This window comes from Abramis brama (genome assembly GCF_963993115.1).
Source record: "Abramis brama genome assembly, chromosome: 1".
NCBI classification, from domain to species: Eukaryota; Metazoa; Chordata; class Actinopteri; order Cypriniformes; family Leuciscidae; genus Abramis; species Abramis brama.
The window spans coordinates 3,859,839-3,881,707 of record NC_139963.1 but is presented as its reverse complement, the minus strand read 5'-3'; the positions used below and the strand labels follow the sequence as shown (position 1 = coordinate 3,881,707).

Here is a 21,869-nt window from a genome sequence, read left to right as displayed (position 1 = left end):
CTGATCACCCCCCTCTCTCGCACAGCGCGCACCGTCGTTCAAAATCAAGATAGCCGGTGTGCCGCAGCTGTGATAATGGCCTCGGACAAACAACCAAAACTGCCAATTTCTCGAGTGGCACCTGCTCATACAACAAAGACAGGTAAACGGAAAAAGACCGATGACGATAAACAAGCCCGTCGGAGCCCATTGACTCAGTGTCAAAACTCTAGCCGCATAACATACAGATAAAATGTCACGCACTGTGCAAAGCAACAATTGAAACCTGCTAATTCACTGGCTTGTCATGTTGCTGAAATAATGTACTAGCAAACCTTATTTAGCATTACACATCGCTAGAATAATTACTTACATACTGTAACATTACCATTATATTATCTTGCTAGCTATTTATAACTTATAGAAAGAGTGCAACGTTATAAAGTTACATTACATGTATTGCAAAATACGTAATGATTTGAGGACCAAGTTTGTAGTCAAAGTATGAGCAGGCCATAGTCAATGTAAAGCATATTGTTGATGTTTCGCCCCTACCAGTGAATGTGTGATAACTGTTAATCCGCCGTCATCAGTGGCCCTGCATGTTTACTAGCCTGCGCGTTCACGGCAGGCTCCGCTGTGGGGGAGGAGCTGTGGAGGGAGGGCTGTAGCGCAGCAGAGAGCGAGGGGGAGTGACCTGTAAGCTGTGCTTGTTAAAATTTTCAGGCTAAGTCAACGTTTTCTAAAAGTTCCCTACTGCAGCTTTAACTGCTAAATACCTAATCTAAGGCAAGCAGGTTCGTAGAAGTACACCAAAGATGAACTAGACAGAGACGTGCTTACAGTAGAAAAACAATAACAAAACTTTATTATACAATGGTGTCACAGGTCGGGGCGGGCCAATCGGACTGCACCCACCCCTCGAGACCCGTTACCACCCTTGGGGAGTCGGACAGAGGACAGGCAAGGATGACAGACAAACAGGACTTCAAAGAATCAGTATTTTATTAAGTATAAAAGTGGATAAGAAAGTTCAAATGGGTAAGTTTTCTGGGCAGGGTCGTTCCGTCCTACGAACCCACCAAAGGCCCACAGGATACAGTAAAGGGAAGTGCTCTGGTGAGTGGCTTCGCTGTCTTCCAGTGGAAGGGACGAGTCGTGGCTCACGACTGGGAGGAGGCTGCTGCAGGACGGCTCAGGTGCGTGTTTCGGGTACGTACTCTTCTTCACAAAGGGAAACAGACAGAGAACTTACGGCTGGGGAGCTTCACTGCAAAGCAGACAGGTGAGTGTACAGGCACGTAATCTCTTCTTCTACAGGTGACAGACAGAGAACTTACGGCTGGGGAGCTTCACTGCAAAGCAGACAGGTGAGTGTACAGGCACGTAATCCTCTTCTTCTACAGGTGACAGACAGAGAACTTACGGCTGGGGAGCTTCACTGCAAAGCAGACAGGTGAGTATACAGGCACGTAATCCTCTTCTTCTACAGGTGACAGACAGAGAACTTACGGCTGGGGAGCTTCGCTGCAAAGCAGTCAGGTGAATATTCAGGTATGCACTCCTCTTAAAGGGCTGGCAGACACAGAGCTTACGACAGGGAGACGTTAGGCTGGAGGAACTTAACTGCAAAGCAGTCAGGTGAATATTCAGGTATGCACTCCTCTTAACCCCCTGAGGTCGGCTATCGCGCCGGCGCGATAGGCTCGTTTTTTTCCTTATCAGTGAAAACAAATAAATAAAATATTACTTTTTATCTAATATGCTTGTGTTATACATCAATCGATCCTGTTAAATGTGTATTATTTTTGTGTATACTCACAATAAAAACAAAGTGTTGTGCTTTTTGCCAAATAAAGAAAAATAAACAAGAAGTGAGTTCTGCTTTCTCTCTGTCCGTGTAGTCCATTCTGAAACGCGTCCGAAAATGAACTGCAACTCAGTGAATACTCAGTCAAACAGACATACAGGCACACAGGCATTAAGCTTGAATTCTCTTCTTTTAAATGAAGTAATTTATATAAAAAACAAATATTCTCATCTTGTGAAATCTGTATTAAAAGAGAGCGATTCCAGTCGAGCTAATTAGAGCTCATTCAGATGTAATGTGACTCCGCCCACGGAGAGCGTGCGCTATTCAAACGCAAATGTCTGAGGCAATCCACGCAAACTGTGAACGCCCCCATCAGCTCGAGAAAACACATCAGATCATTGTACTTGTTTACACAGTCTCGCAGCGCTGTGAGGAATAATACTATAATGGAAAATTTACCTCAGAAGTACGAGGAGCAACAGATCCGAGGCTATGGAATAATGTAGTAAGTTTTTTTTTCATTCTCAAGTGCGGCGCGTATCTGTGCATGAATGAATGAATGAACGGCAGAGATGCCGCTGTTTACCACAACTGGCAAAAGACGGTTTAAATTTGAATCGTTTCTGTCTGTGAATGTTTCGCTTTTAGCAAACTGTATTGCTATAGGCTACTGAGTAAAAATCGAGTGAAATATGTTGAAATAAAATGTATTTGTATAAGCAACATATTAAACTGCAAATTAACATTTATATTTCTTATAATAAAAACGAAAGTTACTATGTTACAGACATATGAAAGACAACATTTCATTGATTAGTTTTGGATAGATTATACATTTTTACTGTAAAATATCTGCCACCTCAAATAAGCTTTTGTTTGCCAATTTTTGCTCATATGTTAAATATAGTATGTTTTGTCAAAAATAATCAAATAATATTGTTATAGTGTTTATCCCAATGTAGCTTAGGCTATATTCAAGTAATGAATCCTTAACTTTGAAATATGTATGATAAAATGTATACTTTAGTTTTTACAAAGAAAGATTACACTTGAATTGTTGTTGTAATTGTAACCTTTTTAATAAAAAAAAAAAAATACAAGGTAGATGTAAACAAACTAATAAAAGGTAAATATAAGCCTTTTCTTTAAAATCATTTTTTATTGTGTTTTATTAGTGACAAATTTGGGGAGAGGATAAATATTCCAAAACTTAAAATACAGTATGAGAATTAACTGCACAATTACTAGACATGTTTTCCTTTTGATATTAAAGGCCAATTTGCAAGCACAATTTGTGGAAAAATAAAAAAAACATGAGATGCTTCCAACTGTTGCTCTTGCATTCTTTCTTGTGACACACCTCAATGAATGGCTCATTAAGTATGTGGGCCCCATTGTCTCCAGGTGCGAACCACTAAATATGCATGATCGTTGACGCCCACTCCGCATATTGCCTTTCCAGACAGAAAGTGTTTTGCAAAATTTAAATCAATGCATTGTGTTCTGTGAATGATTAGGCAGGATGATTTTCACAATTTTGAAGAAAAAACACTAGGCGATGACATCCATTAGTCAAAAGTCTTATTGACACATATTTAGAATGTGTTTTATGGCCTTATTTCAGAAACTTTAGTTTTTTCAATAACCATGCATAAACATTATTCTCTCAAAAATACAAACATGTACATGCATGGTGCTCACATATGATGGTAGCCCTGTTTGTGCTATATAGAGTGAATTTACACCTTTGCCATTAATATGTTTATAAGCAACTGAAAAAAGCAAAAATGTCAGGGCATGTCAGAACATCTCAAGGACCCCAAAAACACCTTAGACCCCAGAGGGTTAAAGGGCTGGCAGACACAGAGCTCGTGACAGGGAAACGTTACTGCAAAACAGACAGGTGAATATACAGACACGTAATCCTCTTCTTCAGTAATGACAGACAGAGAACGTACGGCTGGAGGATTTTACTGCACAGCAGTCAGTTAAGCATTCACCTACGTGTCTCTTCACAATGGGCTGACAGACACAGAGCTTACGACAGGGAGACGTTAGGCTGGAGGAACTTCACTGCAAAGCAGTCAGGTGAATATTCAGGTATGCAACTCCTCTTAAAGGGCTGGCAGACACAGAGCTCGTGACAGGGACACGTTACTGCAAAACAGACAGGTGAATACAGACACGTAATCCTCTTCTTCAGTAATGACAGACAGAGAACTTACGGCTGGAGGATTTTACTGCACAGCAGTCAGTTAAGCATTCACCTACGGGTCTCTCTTCACAATGGGCTGACAGACACAAAGCTTACGACAGGGAGACGTTAGGCTGGAGGAACTCACTGCAAAGCAGTCAGGTGAATATTCAGGTATGCACTCCTCTTAAAGGGCTGGCAGACACAGAGCTTGTGACAGGGAAACGTTACTGCAAAACAGACACGTAATCCTCTTCTTCAGTAATGACAGACAGAGAACTTACGGCTGGAGGATTTTACTGCAAAGCAGTCAGTTAAGCATTCACCTACGTGTCTCTCTTCACAATGGGCTGACAGATAGTACACTCAAGTCTCTGTGGAGTACAACAGTGTTAGCCTCTTCTTACGTCTTAGAACATGATAGAAAACTCAGGTAAGTGATGGACATCCAGCAGGTTTTAAGTTCACACTTCACACATCAAGACAGTGCATCACATCACTTCATCACTGCAATTCAACACTCAGTGGGAAATACATATATAAATGGCCGTCGCCCATTTTCTGACCTGGCATTCACATCAGGAGTCCCATAGACAAGAGAGAGAAGATGGAGATCGATTGGACTACTCACAGTCTCTCACAAACGATCTTACTGTCCAGCGATTTCCTCCTTCCGATTGAGTCAATGTGCTCTTTCTCCCAAACTCACAATGCCGTGCCCGTTTGCCAGCCCCACTTCCTCTTCTCCGCCACTCACGCTTCCTCTGAAATACTCAATCCCCAAACACCAACGCTCTTCAGCCCGTACTCTCTCCTTATATCCCACCCTAATGACAACGTGTCTCATCGTGCACAGCTGGCGGTGATTTTGGCTGATTACCCCGTTCACGGGGATTTTGCGCTTGCCCGGAACTAAGCCGGTGTTCTGTTGTTTTGGGTCCGGCGGGAGGCAAATCTCGGCGGACATTAGTTCCGCCTTGCACGGAAACTAAAGCTGGAACTTTTGTCACCTCGTGACAATGGTATAATTAAAAGAGCCACCCCATCATACTGAGGCACAGTACCAAAGTGAGAGACCAGACCTGGTATTGGCTGTTACAAGGGACAATACGAGTAACAATTTAACTGGAAAATACTGATTCACTGTCAAGGCAGGTTACCTGTCCGGGATACGCGTGACGTTCACCGCCCGTGCTCTGGAATCTGGTGCCCACGATCACATGCAGTCACACACACACACACACACACACACACACACACAGGCACAACCACTACAAGCCGATGATTCAATCAATATTGTGAAGTGCAGTTTACCACTACAATACGTGGTGCAGTGCGCGAGGACGGAACCAGGAACCTCTCTTGTGAGCAGCTACTCTAGTACTCTGGAAAAAAGAAGAAAAGAAAGACAAGAAAGTTATCACTAGCAGAGTGGATAGAGAATGTAAAACTATACACTACTAGAACAGCCAATACCACATCAGTCAGACAGAGCATTAGACGGAGGCTACGGCAAAATAACCACAATAAAGAAAAGAAAAGATATATATAAAACTTAATTTAGGCAAGGCAAAGCAGCAGGAGCAATCTGCACAGTGGAAAAACAGCCCTTTGCGCCAGTCTTCACAATTCTTCTTGATGTTGCTGCTTAATTGCGGTACAGCTACCCGGCGGGTGCTTTGCCCAAGACCTTCAGTAATACACAGCGCGATTACCCGGAAGCGTCTGGCAATCAGTCAAACACCTTTGTTGCACAGGAGAACCACATACCCAAGCAGTAACAAGACTGAAAATGTATCTGGACACCAGAGAATCTCTCTAAGCCCAACAGTGCAGACTGTTTTATAGAAACTGGCCTAGACGCAAATGAGTTGTTTAGCCACTCACGGCTAGCTGGGTGACGTCAGGGGGCTACCGTAGCTGCAGAGGGACAAACTTCAACCAGACAGCGACTACTCTGCCGGTTACACATAGCAACACCAAAGGACACACTGCATGTATTCTGGAGCACATGCATGACTAGCTCAACAGTTATACGGTATATTAGCAATAATGATTATTTTCATCCTTCATTCTGAACCCTGTCTGAAATGACTGGTGTTAGTGGCGTGTCCCTTAAGGCTTGACAGTGAAACGGCCCCTGTTATGATTGGTTAATGTCATTCCATCATTTACAGACAAAGCATTATGAAGTTATTCTCTTACGGTTTTTGATGCTGCTGTCAGATCAATACAGTTGCTGCTTCATGTCTCAACTAAAGTTTCTTCACAAACTGTGCATTTCCCCTGTGCACTTCAGCACTATACATAGAGATATATATATATAATATATAACAATAACTATAATAACTGTAACGATAACTAATCCAGATTACTCAACACATTACAACACTCAATCCTCAATGAAGCTTTATGTTGATTGTAACTAGTGATGTGTGTGTGTGTGTGTGTCTGAATGATGCCGCAGCTCTATATATATATATTGTGTGAAATATAGTTTTTTAGTGGACTCAAATGAAATGGGTTTACAGTAATAATATGCTCACATTGCTAGCGCAGTATGGCCTGGTTTCACAGACAGGGTTTAGATCTCGGGTTTTGTAGAGGAAAGTTGAGTGTCACTCAGAGTCAAGACCATTCAAAACCACAGGGCAAAATCCTCAGTGTTAAAGTACACAGTTCAGAGTCTATATGAGCCCAGTCTACAGAGAGGACAAAGTTACACTGGTATAGTGTCACTATATAGCAACGGATTTAATCACTCAGTTGATCAGAACAGAGGAAGTTAATAACCACAGGAGGAGCTGATGATGTTTAAAGGAGGAGCTGTAACTATATATAATGAAGTGGAAGACTGACAGAAACAGAAAATGGCTGATAAGTGTGATCTGTGTCTGCTGGGACTGATCATTCTCTCTTCACTTCTCACAGGTAAAGAAATCTGTATTTTCTCTAAAGACATTTAGTGGAATTAGTCTGGAAAGAGTTCATTTGAACATGCTCAGTTTATTCTTGCACACATTCACGTTGTGATCTCAGAGTTGTGTATTGATACACACAGATCATACTGTATTATTCCTGATACTGGACATAGTGTCACTCAAACATCTGATGATGAAGAATTATCTTCATATTAAGAGTGTGTCAGTGACTTGAACAGCTCTCTGATAAAGACTAATAGTTTATTCTGGAGAGTGTGTTGTTTGCTTTAAGTCAGGAAAAATACTATTATTTAAAACTTCTGCTTTTTATGCTGGTGTGTTTTATGGTTTCATTTATTAATATATATCATGATGATCACTGAGATATACTGTGTTTCAGGAACCAGTGGAGCGTTTGAGAATGTGTTCATCAGTTCTGGTGAAAATGTCTCTCTGCCCTGTAATAAAGCTGACTGCAAATCAACTACATGGACCTACAAGAACAGATTCAGTGATTCAGCAGGAGCTGAACTGATTACTGGAGGGATAAAGAATAAAGACACAGAGAGACATGAGAGACTGAGTCTGGAGTCTGACTGCTCTCTGAACATCAAGAACGTCACAGGAGAAGATTTTGGATATTACAGCTGCCAACAATATGTGAATGACAGACAACAAGGACCTGTTGCTTTTGTTTATCTGCATGTTCTTCATGGTAAGTTTTAAGTTCTCTCTTTAAACTCAGATGATGATTGAAGAGTCTGTGATTTGTGTCTTGTGTTCAGTTTCAGTGTCTCCATCATCATCTTCATCCTCATCCTCATCTTCATCATCATCATCTTCATCATCACAGACTGAGATCAGTCCAGGCCGCTCTGTGACTCTCTCCTGTCAGTTGTCTTCAGTCGACTGTAATTATTTGGTCAGTTCTGTGGGAGTTGAGCTGTTGTGGGTGAATCAGGCTGGTGTTGATCTGAAGACAGACTCCAGATATCAGATATTATCACCATCAGTTCCAGATCAAGATTGCTGTATCAACATCACTCTGACAACAACACTCCTGAATGAAGATGACAACAGAGAGTGGAGATGTCAGCTTACTCGCAGAAATCAACTCGAGACCTCAGTCAGATACACTGTCAAGTTTTCAGGTCAGAAAACAGTCTTTACTGACAGATTTGGGAAAACTTCCACAGATTGGCTCTACTAGAAATGATATTCATCATTTCTGTGATGTGAAGCTCAAGAATTATGTGATAATGATGTTGTGTATATATGGCATTATGTGTTGAACTGAACTAACAGACGTGATCCACAGATCCAGGAGAAACTGAAGTCAGTGTGACTGCTGTATCATTATACAGAGGTACGACACGTTCATTTATACTGACAGCTTTATAACATTAAACTATCAGTCAGTCTGTAAATGCTTCATCAGTAACTGTTGATAGTTGAATACCCTTGACTTCAGTCATGTACAGCTTCTCTTCTTCCTCTCATGTTTCCTGCAGTGATTGTGAGTATTGTTGAGATCGCAGTGTTTGCTGCTCCTACTGTGATTCTTCTTCAGATCATCTGTGCAAGAAGAGCTGGTGAGTTTTGAGCCGCACACAATCTGATGATTCACACTCATCTGATCTGGAACAATCTGCAATCATGATAAAAACATATACGAGAGGTCAGTCAATGCTTTTTTTTTGCAGGGAGGAAGGACTCGAAGCACCCAGAGGAAATAGAGATGCCGACAATATTAGAATAAAATACTGATGAGTTTAGAGCCAATCTGCAGCAATATTTACAATAGCAAAAACTTACAGAGGATTGTTCATTGTTTTATTTTCTTCTTCTCAGAAAACAGAGAAAAAACTCTGAGCACTTATAGTGATTAGATTAAAATGTTTTTGTTTTTTACATATAAAAAGCCAGATTTATTTTCATTTATATGGGTTTATGGATATATTTGCCTGCAGTGTTGAAAGTCATTCTCTTGCGCTTCATATGTAAACTGCTTTAAATATAATAATAATACAGTAATGGGCAGACTCAGACTGTATAATCTCTCTCTGTTCTGTGTGATGGAGCTGATTTGAGGATTCTTGGATCTTGTCTGTTCATTCCTGTTTTTAGCATCTTTTTTCATTTTGAATGATTGCTATAATTTTCTTAATAAAACCTCTGCAGTTGTGTTTAATAAGTCTCCTTTCCTGAGATGTTACAAATATGTTAATTCCCCTTCATTATAGTGGAGCGGCTAAGTGCTTATGTAAAGAAAATTGTCCGAGCCACTTGAAATTTCACTTGACAATAAGCCACCTACAGCTACTTGAAATTTCAAGATGGCGGACATTTTTCAAGATGTCCGACACCTTAGTGGAGCAGTTAAGTGATATAGTGGTTTATTTGGTGATACAAGCATGAAAATTGGCATGAGCAGTCTCTGTGGGTCACTTGACAATAAGCCACCCACAGCTACTTGAAATTTCAAGATGGCGGCCATTTTTCAAGATCATCATTTAGAGAAATCATTAAGAAATCATTTAGTTGGTGAAATCATTTAGTTGGTGAAATCATAAGAAATCATTTAGTTGGTGATACAAGCATGAAAATTGCCATGAGCCTAATTGCTCCAAAAAATCTTGAAATTTCAAGTGGCTCTGACAATTTTCTTGTCAAGTGACCCATGGAGACTGCTCATGCCAATTTTCACGCTTGTATCATAAACTGAACGATTATATCACTTAGCCGCTCCACTAGCTGGTAATGTATCTGTAAGTCCACTGAAGCGAGTTGTAGTTGAGAAGCCGCTTCAATAACCGAGAGCTAGATATTGGGTCTTAAACACCTCACGACACCCTGAAGGACCCACTGAGAGGTCAGACTTGAAGCACTGTTCCTGAGATGCTCTTCTTGGTGGTTAACTGTAAGCAGCAGACAGATCCAGCAAGAGGAGAACTGAGGATTCGGAGGCTCCTCTTGCCAGTCTCAGAGCTTCAATAACCGAGAGCAGGGCCGTCTCAGTTTAGTGGCGCTTCTGAAGCCAGACTGGTTGTTGTCCAGGAGGATGTTCTGTGTCAGAAATGTAGATAGTTGGTCAAAAAAAACGACTCGTTCAAGTGTTTTAGCAAAGTGGTCCAGAAGTTCAGGGAGGCGGAAGTTAAATCAGTGGTGCTTGAGAAATACATCCCAGATCTTCCAGAGCATTTGTAGTGTTGATAAAGGAGTCTGGATCTGATATATTTCTCAAGGCTGGAGAGAGTAAAGCAGAACGTTATAATCCATATGTAGAAACTCCCTGAAGACAGTTAATATCTGCTTTACAGATGCTCATGTGCAAATGCAGGTTTATTTTTTTACCAACCTGATGCTAATAATTACTTTACAATACTTTTAAAATCTGTTTTATAATTCAGGAAACTGCTAAAATAAGGAAGGGAGACTAACAGTAATGCTCTTGTGTGCAAAAGAATATCTTATAAACTGTGTTCAGAGCAGATGTGTGTTGAGATATACGCATACGCATGTTTCACAATACGCATGTAAAGCAACACTTCACTGTGGCATCGTGTCTCTATACAGCAACTCTAGCAGGATTTAATCACTCAGTTGATCAGAACAGAGGAAGTTTATAACCACAAGAGGACCTGATGATGCTGTAACTATAGATAATGAAGAGGAAGACTGACACAAACAGAAGATGTCTGATAAGTGTGATCTGTGTCTGCTGGGACTGATCATTCTCTCTTCACTTCTCTCTGTCAAGGTTCTCCTCTGACCGTTCTGTCAGTCAGTTCAGTCTAATCTGTCTATTTTAGTGGTGTTTTGTTCTTCCCGCTGTTCCAGAGTATCCTTGCTATTGTTTAGTATATTTCCCCCCTTAGTTTTCTCTGCTTATTCTGGAGAAATGTAGCTGTTATCTGATTGGCTTGAGTTGAGATTGGCTTTTTCTGCATGTTGACGCTAGAAGTGTTTCAAAATCCACAGATGCGTGCAGTGATTTACAAATGCACAGATAGCGGTTCACAAGTAAATGCCAGGCAGAGTTGTGTTTGTGACAAAACACATTTGTTTAATTTTTTTAATTTATTTGTAAATCTCATTTTATTTACTTGTGAGTTTTTTCTTTTGGGAGATTTTTATTTACTTGTGAGTTTTTTCTTTTGGGAGATTTTTGTTTACTTGTGAGAATTTATTTGTGGATCTTAATCTATTTATTTGTGAATTTGATCTTTTTTTTTTGTGAATCTCAATCTACACTCACCTAAAGGATTATTAAGAACACCATACTAATACTGTGTTTGACCCCCTTTCGCCTTCAGAACTGCCTTAATTCTGCGTGGCATTGATTCAACAAGGTGCTGAAAGCATTCTTTAGAAATGTTGGCCCATATTGATAGGATAGCATCTTGCAGTTGATGGAGATTTGTGGGATGCACATCCAGGGCCTGAAGCTCCCGTTCCACCACATCCCAAAGATGCTCCATTGGGTTGAGATCTGGTGACTGTGGGGGCCATTTTAGTACAGCGAACTCATTGTCATGTTCAAGAAACCAATTTGAAATGATTCAAGCTTTGTGACATGGTGCATTATCCTGCTGGAAGTAGCCATCAGAGGATGGGTACATGGTGGTCATAAAGGGATGGACATGGTCAGAAACAATGCTCAGGTAGGCCATGGCATTTAAACGATGCCCAATTGGCACTAAGGGGCCTAAAGTGTCCCAAGAAAACATCCCCCACACCATTACACCACCACCACCAGCCTGCACAGTGGTAACAAGGCATGATGGATCCATGTTCTCATTCTGTTTACACCAAATTCTGACTCTACCATCTGAATGTCTCAACAGAAATCGAGACTCATCAGACCAGGCAACATTTTTACAGTCTTCAACTGTCCAATTTTGGTGAGCTCATGCAAATTGTAGCCTCTTTTTCCTATTTGTAGTGGAGATGAGTGGTACCCGGTGGGGTCTTCTGCTGTTGTAGCCCATCCGCCTCAAGGTTGTGCGTGTTGTGGCTTCACAAATGCTTTGCTGCATACCTCAGTTGTAACGAGTGCACTGTAAAACCCAACAAGTTAACTCAACTCAAACCGATTAAGGAAACTAATTGCGGCAAACCATTTAAGTTTTAAAATAAATACATATGAGTATTGTGAACTTATATATATTGAGTCATATTCACGCATAATTTAGTGTTCGTTTAGTCATTCATTTTGAGTATATGTAACTTGAATATTTTAAGTTCATTCCATTAAACTTTTAAAGTAATTTAAACCATTTAAACTAACTGGTTTGAGTTCATTTAATAAATCTAATCAAGTCATAACAACTATATAGCTACTCAAATGGTTTTAGGAAACCGATTGCGGTAAATGATTTAAGTTGATTAAACTCAAATTAATAAAGTTTTATAAGACAAAGGAAAAACATTGGTATAAAGCAGGGTTCCTCAAACTCGGTCCTGGAGGGCCACTGTCCTGCACAGTTTAGCTCCAACCCTGATCAAACACACCTAGCTGTGAGTTTCTAGAGATCCTGAAGACATTGATTAGCTTGCTCAGGTGTGTTTGATCAGTGTTGGAGCTAAACTCTGCAGGACAGTGGCCCTCCAGGACCGAGTTTGAGGAACCCTGGTATAAAGAAATGGTCAAAGAAAAGGATGCAGTTATTAATAGTATTTATTGAAAAATAATTTATTTTACAAAAGGTTCTCAGTGATGAATGTTGTGAAAGATGGTCAGTCAGTCTCCTCACTGTCCAAAATACAAAACTGCACATGACTTCTGTCTGGCAAACTGTGAATAAACAAACAAACAAAAAAAACATTAATCTTCCACTGACAAAACTGGTTTACTCACAGCATAAATGCTAGAATAGAGGTTATGCGTGACGTCACCGTCGGCTAAGTGGCAAAAAGACTGAGCGGCAGCATTTGTTTTCACTATAAAAACACACAAACACATCTAAAATGGAAAAGAGCTTTGAGATTGACAGTACAACTAGATTTGACAAGATCCAAAATGACTTACATTGCATTTCAAGGTGCACATTTTACATTCTTATCAGTTCTCAGTTCTTGCTTTCCCTGGGAAATTACCTTTTTCTTTAGTTTTTGCCATGTGAATGACAGTCACTGGAGGATAGTCAGTCAGTCTTCTTACTGAAATAGATCCAAAAATGCGCAGGACACGTTTGTCTATTTTGAACTGTGAAAAAAAAAAAAAAAAAAAAAAAAAAAATTAATACATTTTCCACTGACAAAAATGTAATTTACTCACAGCATAATAAATAGAATAGGTCAGTTTGTAGTACCTTTTTCTTTCATTTTTGCCACGTGAATGACAGTCGATGTGGAGGATAGTCAGTCAGTCTCCTCACTAGACCCTAAATTGCACGGAACACGTTTGTCTATGCAAATACGTGAGAAAACACAAAAATATGAATTACTCTTACACTGACAAAACTGTAGTTTACTCATCATTATAAATGAGGAAATATGTCAGCTTGTATTACCTTTTTTTTTTTCGTATGAATGACGGTCGGTTGATAGTCTCCTCACCGATATCCAAAATTGCCCAAGGGACACATTTGTCTATGACAAAATGTGAGAAAAAACACAAAATATTAATTAGTTTTCCACTGTCAAAAAATTGGTTTACGTTACTCGCAGCATAATAAATAAAGGAATAAGTCAGCTTGTATTACCTATTTCTGCAGTTGTTGCCATGTGAATGACGGGCGGTGGATGGTAGTCTCAATCACTGATAATGATCCAAAATGGCTCGGGACACTTTTGTCTAAGCAAAAATGTGAGAAAACACACAGAAATTAATTAATCTTCCACTGAAAAAACTTAAGTTTACTCACAGCATTATAAATGAAGAAATAGGTCAGCTTGTATTACCTTTTTTATTTAGTTTTTGCCGGGTAAATGTCGGTCGGTGGACGATAACGTTATAGCTGCTAGTCTCCTCACAATATCCAAAATTGCGCGGGACACGTTTGTTTACGCTAAAATGAGAAAACACAAAAAATATTAATTTTCCACTTCTGTGGTTTACTCACAACATAATAAATAAAAGAGTATGTCAGCTTGTATTAACGTTACCTATTTCTTTAGTTTTTGCCGTGTGAATGACGGTTAACGTTAGCACTAGTGGAGTCAGTCAGTTTCGTCCTCACTGATAAATATCCAAATTTGCGCGGGACACGCTCTGTAAAAATGTGACAAAACGCACACACATATAAATTACTGTTCCAGTGACAAAACTGTCGTGTACTCACAGTACAACTAACTTACTGCCGCTGATTAAAAAAAATCTCTAAGTTAGTGCTAAATGCAATGTCGCGTTGGCGTTTCTGTGACGTGACACAAATGGCATAACTTAGTCTTATTACAGTAGTTAGTAGCCTACGTTACTTTAGCTAGTCGGTCTTCTTAAGATGAAGAGTAACGACAATACAACGTTAAACGTACAAGTGCTCTAAAGAGGACGAAGCATTTTGCCGTGCTTACCTGTTAAATCTCTCCATTCTGTTCCGACTCCGAGTTACTTCGTGTGTGAGCTGAGCTGTGGGGGATGGGCAGATTGAAATAAATACGCGGGGTTTTCCGGTGCGTGAGGGAGAACGCCGTAGAGAGACCTAAATGTAGGCTTCAAATGAAGCAGAAAATGTTAAATGTATTTATTTAAGTGTTTATTTCATCTCCTTATACAAAAGTAATTTCTTGAAAAATTAAATTTAAAAGCTAAAATAACAAATAGGTTATTCATAACTTATTCGGTTTAAGTTCTGCTTAATACATTGCAGTTTTTGAGTTAATATCACATATTTTATTAAGTTAAACTAACTTTTTTTAAAAAATAAGTTAAATGTACTCATTTAGTTTAGTAACTTTCAGTCTTAGGTTTTACAGTGTGGTTATTTCAGTCAAAGTTGCTCTTCTATCAGCTTGAATCAGTCGGCCCATTCTCCTCTGACCTCTAACATCAACAAGGCATTTTCGCCCACAGGACTGCCGCATACTGGATGTTTCACACCATTCTCTGTAAACCCTAGAAATGGTTGTGCGTGAAAATCCCAGTAACTGAACAGATTGTGAAATACTCAGACCGGCCCGTCTGGCTCAACAACCATGCCACACTCAAAATTGCTTAAATCACCTTTCTTTCCCATTCTGACATTCAGTTTGGAGTTCAGGAGATTGTCTTGACCAGGACCACATCCCTAAATGCATTGAAGCAACTGCCATGTGATTGGTTGATTAGATAATTGCATTAATGAGAAATTGAACAGGTGTTCCTAATAATCCTTTAGGTGAGTGTATTTATTTGGAATAATGCAACAATCCTAACTCCATACTTTTACTTTGGGACTTTTAGGACATTGGAAATTTCAGTGAAACTTAAGGTGTGTGAAAACCCTGTACACATCCATACACTTGAGATGCACAGAGATGATCAGATACAGGACATTTCTGATTACACACACTAGATGTGTTCAGAGATTTATATATATATATATAAGTATACCAGCAATTGCTGATGTTGTAATGTTTAAATTCTGGTAAGTATGAGACCAAGAAATAGCTCAGTTCTTATAGATTTACTAAAATCCTAAAGCAATCCAACAGTGCCAGATGTTACATAATGGTCAGCATGTACAACACACTTCAACTCTTACTCTACAGTGACAACATGTGGACTACAGCGCCATCTCCTGACTAATACACAAACACTACATTCCCCCATTACTTAAAACTGTCAATCACACCCAGGGCCGGGTGGACTTTAAAGTCTTTACAAATGGGACTTTACAAATGCTTATATAATATAAGCATTTTAGAGCTTATAATATGAATAATGCTCAACGTTAAGTATGAAGTAAATGAATGATGATCACAAACAACCACTAACGAATCTGGATAAACAGAATCACACAAGAATTAGACAAAATACAAATCAACAAATAAAGGAGAAAGATGTGTGTATTAACTTTCTTACTTTGTAATGTTTTTTTTTGTTTTTTTTGTCCCATTATTTTTTTGCCTGTATGGGAGTTACCTTCCCCAGCAGACCCATTTTCTCCAGAACTGCTCTAAAAAAGCAGAAAAGGGTACTTATGAAAAATATTAACACAGGGGTGCAATCTTAACATTACTGCATTGTTAACACTGCAAAATATGACACATCAGGACATGCATACAAACTACTTCAGAAATCATATTTCTGGATCCTCAAATTTGGTTAAAACCTTTGTAGACATAGCTTGCATAACAGCACTACGGGGAAACGAAGGGTGCATTTGGCGTCGAATCAGGGAAGCCTTCGTCGCGCCACGATGACGCAACCGGCCTTCAAATACGGCCTTCGGAGGATGCAGCCTTTGAATTGGGACGTCCTTCGTCGCGCCGCTGTGACGCAACCGGCCTTCAAATACGGCCTTCGGAGGATGCAGCCTTCGCATTGGGACTCAGCTAGTGTCTGCAACCCTCAAAGACAGCTCAGGGAGACCAGACAGCACGAGCCATTTGGTCAAAGACTATAGAGCTAAACTCCAAAACACAAGGACATTTACTCCATTCTTACCCACAAACTTTCACAAATGTTTATAGTATTTCTTCTGTGTTTCATGCATGTCCCTATGTTTTATTAGTTATGACTAGTTATGATTCTTTAGGTATGTTAGAGTAACTTCAAATGTTGATATCCAAAGATGATGATCACTCTACAAATCCCCTCTTTCTTGGTATCAAAAGAATCCTCTTCTGATTTTATAATCAATGGTGTACAACAAATTAAGATAAATTGCATCATAAATATTTTTACCATACTTTTGTGTAAAGACTGCACAAATTCTCCATGCCACCATTAACATGCAAATGGGGATAAGATGAGCAAAGACTTTCTCCCGGTCATCTTTGATTGGTCACTTCACCAAATGGGTGTGAAGTGATAGGACCTTTAAGAGTGTCTGACTAGTTCAGATCTTGGTGAATATATATCATTCCATATGAATGGAAGCCGATAGAAACAGATTAGAGTTAAAAGAGTCTATAATGTGGACAACATTAACCTGTCATGAGTAGTCAGGGTTATTTCCCTGATTTTAATGCTCTTAACAACACATCTGAAAGTTTTTTCAGATGTCCACTTGACTGGACAGTCTATGTTTTTGGTTTTAACTGAAGAGATACAGTAATAACACAGCAATACTGTGTGTATTTAACAAATCAATGAATAAAATGATATCAAATCATGTGAAAACTATAAAATACATACAAAAAATATATAATACAGCTACAATTATTGCAAAAGCAATTGAGTTTGTTCCTGTTCGACCAGCAGACGGAGAAGAACTTCATATACAGTGAGTTGAACGTTGCATGTCCGCTCAAGGTTTATTGATTGGTGAATGGATCATCTTCCCGAAATCTCTATCATGTCTCGTGTAATCACTTAATCAGAGGAAAAACCTCAATGAAACAGCTTGTGAACAATGTCACGTAATGTTTTAGTTAGCTAGAAAAATTAACATTTTGCTAAATTATACCATATCATATTACATAATCATTATAATTTGTACTCTTCTTCGATATTTAAGGTGTTATTGGAATAAATCTGTAAAGTAATGTCTCTATGTTAATGATCGTGAGCCAGCAGTGAGATTAAAGCGTGTGATCCTCTTTGGGTTTTAGGAAAAAGTCAAACATGAATACACTTCTTCAAACCTTTAGTGAACGAGTGTGTGAACAGGTCAGATGAGTTGGACATGTGACGCACACACACACACACAACTAAAGCTCTTCCTTTGACCTCTTCTTGTGAGTCTGTTGGACACTTCAATGGGGAATGTGGATGTTCATTCTGAGTACAGAAAGGAGTCATTTTAGAAAAGACAAGGGTTTACCCTTTTGATACACAGTGTGATTTAAGAAGTCACAGTCAAACCATGCATATGTGACCTTATGGAACTTTGACCAGATCTAGGTTTAAAGGTTCTTGACTACGCCACCTGGTGCCTCTCACACCAGGATATACTTTGCACCTTAACTGCTAAATACCTAATCTAAGGCAAGCAGGTTCGTAGAAGTACACCAAAGATGAACTAGACAGAGACGTGCTTACAGTAGAAAAACAATAACAAAACTTTATTATACAATGGTATAATTAAAAGAGCCACCCCATCATACTGAGGCACAGTACTAAAGCGAGGGACCAGACCTGGTATTGGCTGTTACAAGGGACAATACGAGTAACAATTTAACCCTCTGGAGTCTGAGCGGTTTTCTGGGCCCTGGGGGTGTTCTGACATGCTCTGACATTTGTGCTTTTTTCAGTTGCTTATAAACATATTAATGGCAAAGGTGTAAATTCACTCTATATAGCACAAACAGGACTACAATAATATGTGAGCCACATGTATGTACATGTTTTCATTTTTGAGAGAATAATGTTTATGCGTCGAAAAAATCGAAAAAACTAAAAATTAAAGTTTTTGAAATAAGGCCACAAAACACATACTAAATATGTGGCAATAAGACTTTTGACTAATGGATGTCGTCGCCTAGAGTTTTTTCTTCAAAATTATGTGAAAATAGTCTTGCTTTATCGTTCACATAAAACCATACATTGATTTAAATTGATGTAAAACAGGTTTTGCTTGGAAAGCCAATATGCGAGGGGGGCGTGAACGAGGAGTGGTTTACACCTGAGAATACAATGTCCCACCCACTCTGCATAATGAGCCATTCATTCAGGTGTGACACTGACTGAGCCACAATGCAAGGACAAAATATATATTTAGAAGAAGACTTATATTGACCATTTAAGATTTTGCTTACATCTATCTTGTAAATATCTTTTGCTATTTTATTAAAAAGGTTACAATTACAACAATAATTACAATTTCAACAATATTTCAAGTGTACTCTTTCTTTGTAAAAAAAATGATTATAGGCCTACATTTTATCTATGTATTCATTAGTTTGAATATAGCCAACATTGGAACAGCTAACATCTTAGTTGATGACTTTATTTTTGACAAAAATAGTATTTTATATATAGAAATTGCTAAACAAAAGCTTATTTGACGTGGCAGTATATTCTACAGTAAAAACTGTACCCAAATCTAGTCAACAAAATGTTGTCTTTCATATTTCGCCTGACTGTAATGTTGTTTTCATGAAATATTAGGGCATATTGTTAATTTGCAGTTTAATACGTTGCTTATACAAATAGCCTACATTTTATTTCAACATATTTCAGTCGATTTTTACTCATCTCAGTATATAGGGTGACCAACCGTCCTGTTTCCCCAGGACATGTCCTGTTTTCACGTCCTGTCCTGGCTGTCCTGTCTGTTTTTTGTAAAGTGGTGAAAATGTCCTGGTTTTCATTGGGCCATTAAGCGTGTACTTTAAATACATGCTTGCCTTTGCACACAAAACATATGAAACCGACTTCGGCTTCGCCCCGTCTTGTTATAATCAGCGCGTTCCTCAATCCGCAGCGGCAAGCAGAGCGCACGTCAGAATACAGAGGCCTGTGTGTGTGTGTGTGTGTGTGTGTGTGTTCACTGTTCATCTCAGCCTCATTGGTCTGTCACACTGCTCGTCAATGTCAGAATATTTGAAATGACCAATCAAATCAAAGTAGGCGGACTTTAAGTTCACAGACACAGAATTTCAATTTAGCAGCGTGACTCGACCAGGACTCGACGGTCGACGCTTCAGTTTATATGTAAGTAGCTAACAGCGTTAAAAAAAAGCCCACATGTAAATTCATAGATGATTTACAGAGAAAATTCCCGTGTTTTCGTTTCGGTCGGGATCCGTGTAAAGCAGAATGCTTGAACTGCAAAGCTGGCACGTACGTGTCAGTGTCAAATAAAGGTGCTAGCGATCTAGAAGCCCACATAAAGAAATTATAGGCTACAAGAGAACATCAGGATTGATTTTTTTTTTTTTTTTTTTAGTGGTAGTTTTTTAACCTATGACCATGAAAAGATATAGTGTCATGTAAAAGGTGTTAAAAGCTAAACTTTTTTTTAATAGTAGGCCTATTCTATTGTTGCGGTCCAAACATTGAATGGAAAGGATGTATTACTTTATGTATTAAAGTACAATAACATAGTTGCAAGGTTGTGAATGCATTTGTCAAGTTTTTTTTATGCATTTACCCCAACCACGCCCCCAACCCCTTAACCACGCCTCCCAGACCATGCCCCCGTCCTGTTTTCTGAAAACTAAAATATGGTCACCCTACAGTATAGCTATACAGTTTGCTAAAACATCATCATTCATTCATACACGCGATTTAAATTTAAACTGTCTTTGCGAGCTGTGGTAAACAGCGCGCATCTCTGCCGTTCATTCATTCATAAACAGAAACCCGATTCACGTGAGAAGGAAAAAAAACTTACTAGTATTCCTCAGCTCGCTCCTCGATATACCTGCACTTCTGAGGTACATTTTCCATTATTATTATTCCTCACAGCGCTGCAAGACGGTGTAAACAAGTAATGATCTGAATAAACTTGTGTTTTCTAGAGCTGATATGGGGGCGTTCACAGGATTGCGTGGATTGCCTCAGCCATTTGTGTTTGAATAGCGCGCGCTCTCCGTGGGCGGAGTCACATTACATTTGAATGAGCTGTAATGAGCTCGACTGGAATCGCTCTCTTTTAATACAGATTTCACAAGATGAGAATATTTGTTTTTTATATAAATTACTTCATTTAAAAGAAGAGAATTCAAGCTTCATGCCTGTGTGTCTGTATGCCTGTTTGACTGAGTATTCACTGAGTTACAGTTCATTTTCGGACGCGTTTCAGAATGGACTACACTGGCAGAGAGAAGGCAGAACTCGCTTCGTGTTTATTTTTCTTTATTTGGCAAAAAGCACAACACTTTGTTTTTATTGTGAGTATACACAAAAATAATACACATTTAACCTAATCGATTGATGTATGAAACTTGCTTGTAAAATCAAAGTCAAAAGAGTATTTCGGGTCTCAATTTAACTGATAAGGAAAAAAGCGAGCAGATCACGCCGGCGTGATTGCCGACTTCAGAGGGTTAACTGGAAAATACTGATTCACTGTCAAGGCAGGTTACCTGTCCGGGATACGCATGACGTTCACCGCCCGTGCTCTGGAATCTGGTGCCCACGATCACATGCAGTCACACACACACACACAGGCACAACCACTACAAGCCGATAATTCAGTCAATATTGTGAAGTGCAGTTTACCACTACAATACGTGGTGCAGTGCGCGAGGACGGAACCAGGAACCTCTCTTGTGAGCAGCTACTCTAGTACTCTGGAAAAAAGAAGAAAAGAAAGACAAGAAAGTTATCACTAGCAGAGTGGATAGAGAATGTAAAACTATACACTACTAGAACAGCCAATACCACATCAGTCAGACAGAGCATTAGACGGAGGCTACGGCAAAATAACCACAATAAAGAAAAGAAAAGATATATATAAAACTTAATTTAGGCAAGGCAAAGCAGCAGGAGCAATCTGCACAGTGGAAAAACAGCCCTTTGTGCCAGTCTTCACAATTCTTCTTGATGTTGCTGCTTAATTGCGGTACAGCTACCCGGCGGGTGCTTTGCCCAAGACCTTCAGTAATACACAGCGCGATTACCCGGAAGCGTCTGGCAATCAGTCAAACACCTTTGTTGCACAGGAGAACCACATACCCAAGCAGTAACAAGACTGAAAATGTATCTGGACACCAGAGAATCTCTCTAAGCCCAACAGTGCAGACTGTTTTATAGAAACTGGCCTAGACGCAAATGAGTTGTTTAGCCACTCACGGCTAGCTGGGTGACGTCAGGGGGCTACCGTAGCTGCAGAGGGACAAACTTCAACCAGACAGCGACTACTCTGCCGGTTACACATAGCAACACCAAAGGACACACTGCATGTATTCTGGAGCACATGCATGA

At 39.5% G+C, this 21,869-nt stretch overlaps 1 protein-coding gene and 2 long non-coding RNA genes across 4 annotated transcripts; 2 read left to right on the top strand and 1 right to left on the bottom strand.

Annotated features, from left to right (window-relative positions):
• Nucleotides 1-1,016: 1,016 nt before the first annotated feature.
• On the top strand, nucleotides 1,017-8,117 carry LOC311080822 (uncharacterized protein; the record flags this gene model as incomplete). The annotated part of the gene is made up of 5 exons (XM_084110976.1): nucleotides 1,017-1,191; nucleotides 1,300-1,435; nucleotides 1,553-1,632; nucleotides 7,308-7,622; nucleotides 7,693-8,117. 5 exons carry the CDS (start codon nucleotides 1,017-1,019, stop codon nucleotides 8,115-8,117), a joined length of 1,131 nt encoding a protein of 376 aa, XP_083967102.1.
• A 101-nt stretch (nucleotides 8,118-8,218) lies between these two features.
• Nucleotides 8,219-9,095, top strand: LOC311093107. Its single transcript, XR_014608360.1, has 3 exons — nucleotides 8,219-8,273; nucleotides 8,419-8,499; nucleotides 8,611-9,095. It is a non-coding gene; the product is annotated as an uncharacterized lncRNA (long non-coding RNA).
• Nucleotides 9,096-12,569: 3,474 nt separating this feature from the next.
• Nucleotides 12,570-14,739, bottom strand: LOC311093102. Of its 2 annotated transcripts, none has more exons than XR_014608359.1 (7): nucleotides 14,018-14,417; nucleotides 13,814-13,920; nucleotides 13,615-13,706; nucleotides 13,423-13,501; nucleotides 13,222-13,317; nucleotides 13,007-13,115; nucleotides 12,570-12,704 (listed from the first exon to the last, which is right to left on the bottom strand). It is a non-coding gene; the product is annotated as an uncharacterized lncRNA (long non-coding RNA). The 2 variants fall into 2 exon arrangements; XR_014608358.1 differs by lacking the exon at nucleotides 12,570-12,704 and adding an exon at nucleotides 14,426-14,739 and having other exon boundaries at nucleotides 12,712-13,115; nucleotides 14,018-14,123.
• Nucleotides 14,740-21,869: the final 7,130 nt, after the last annotated feature.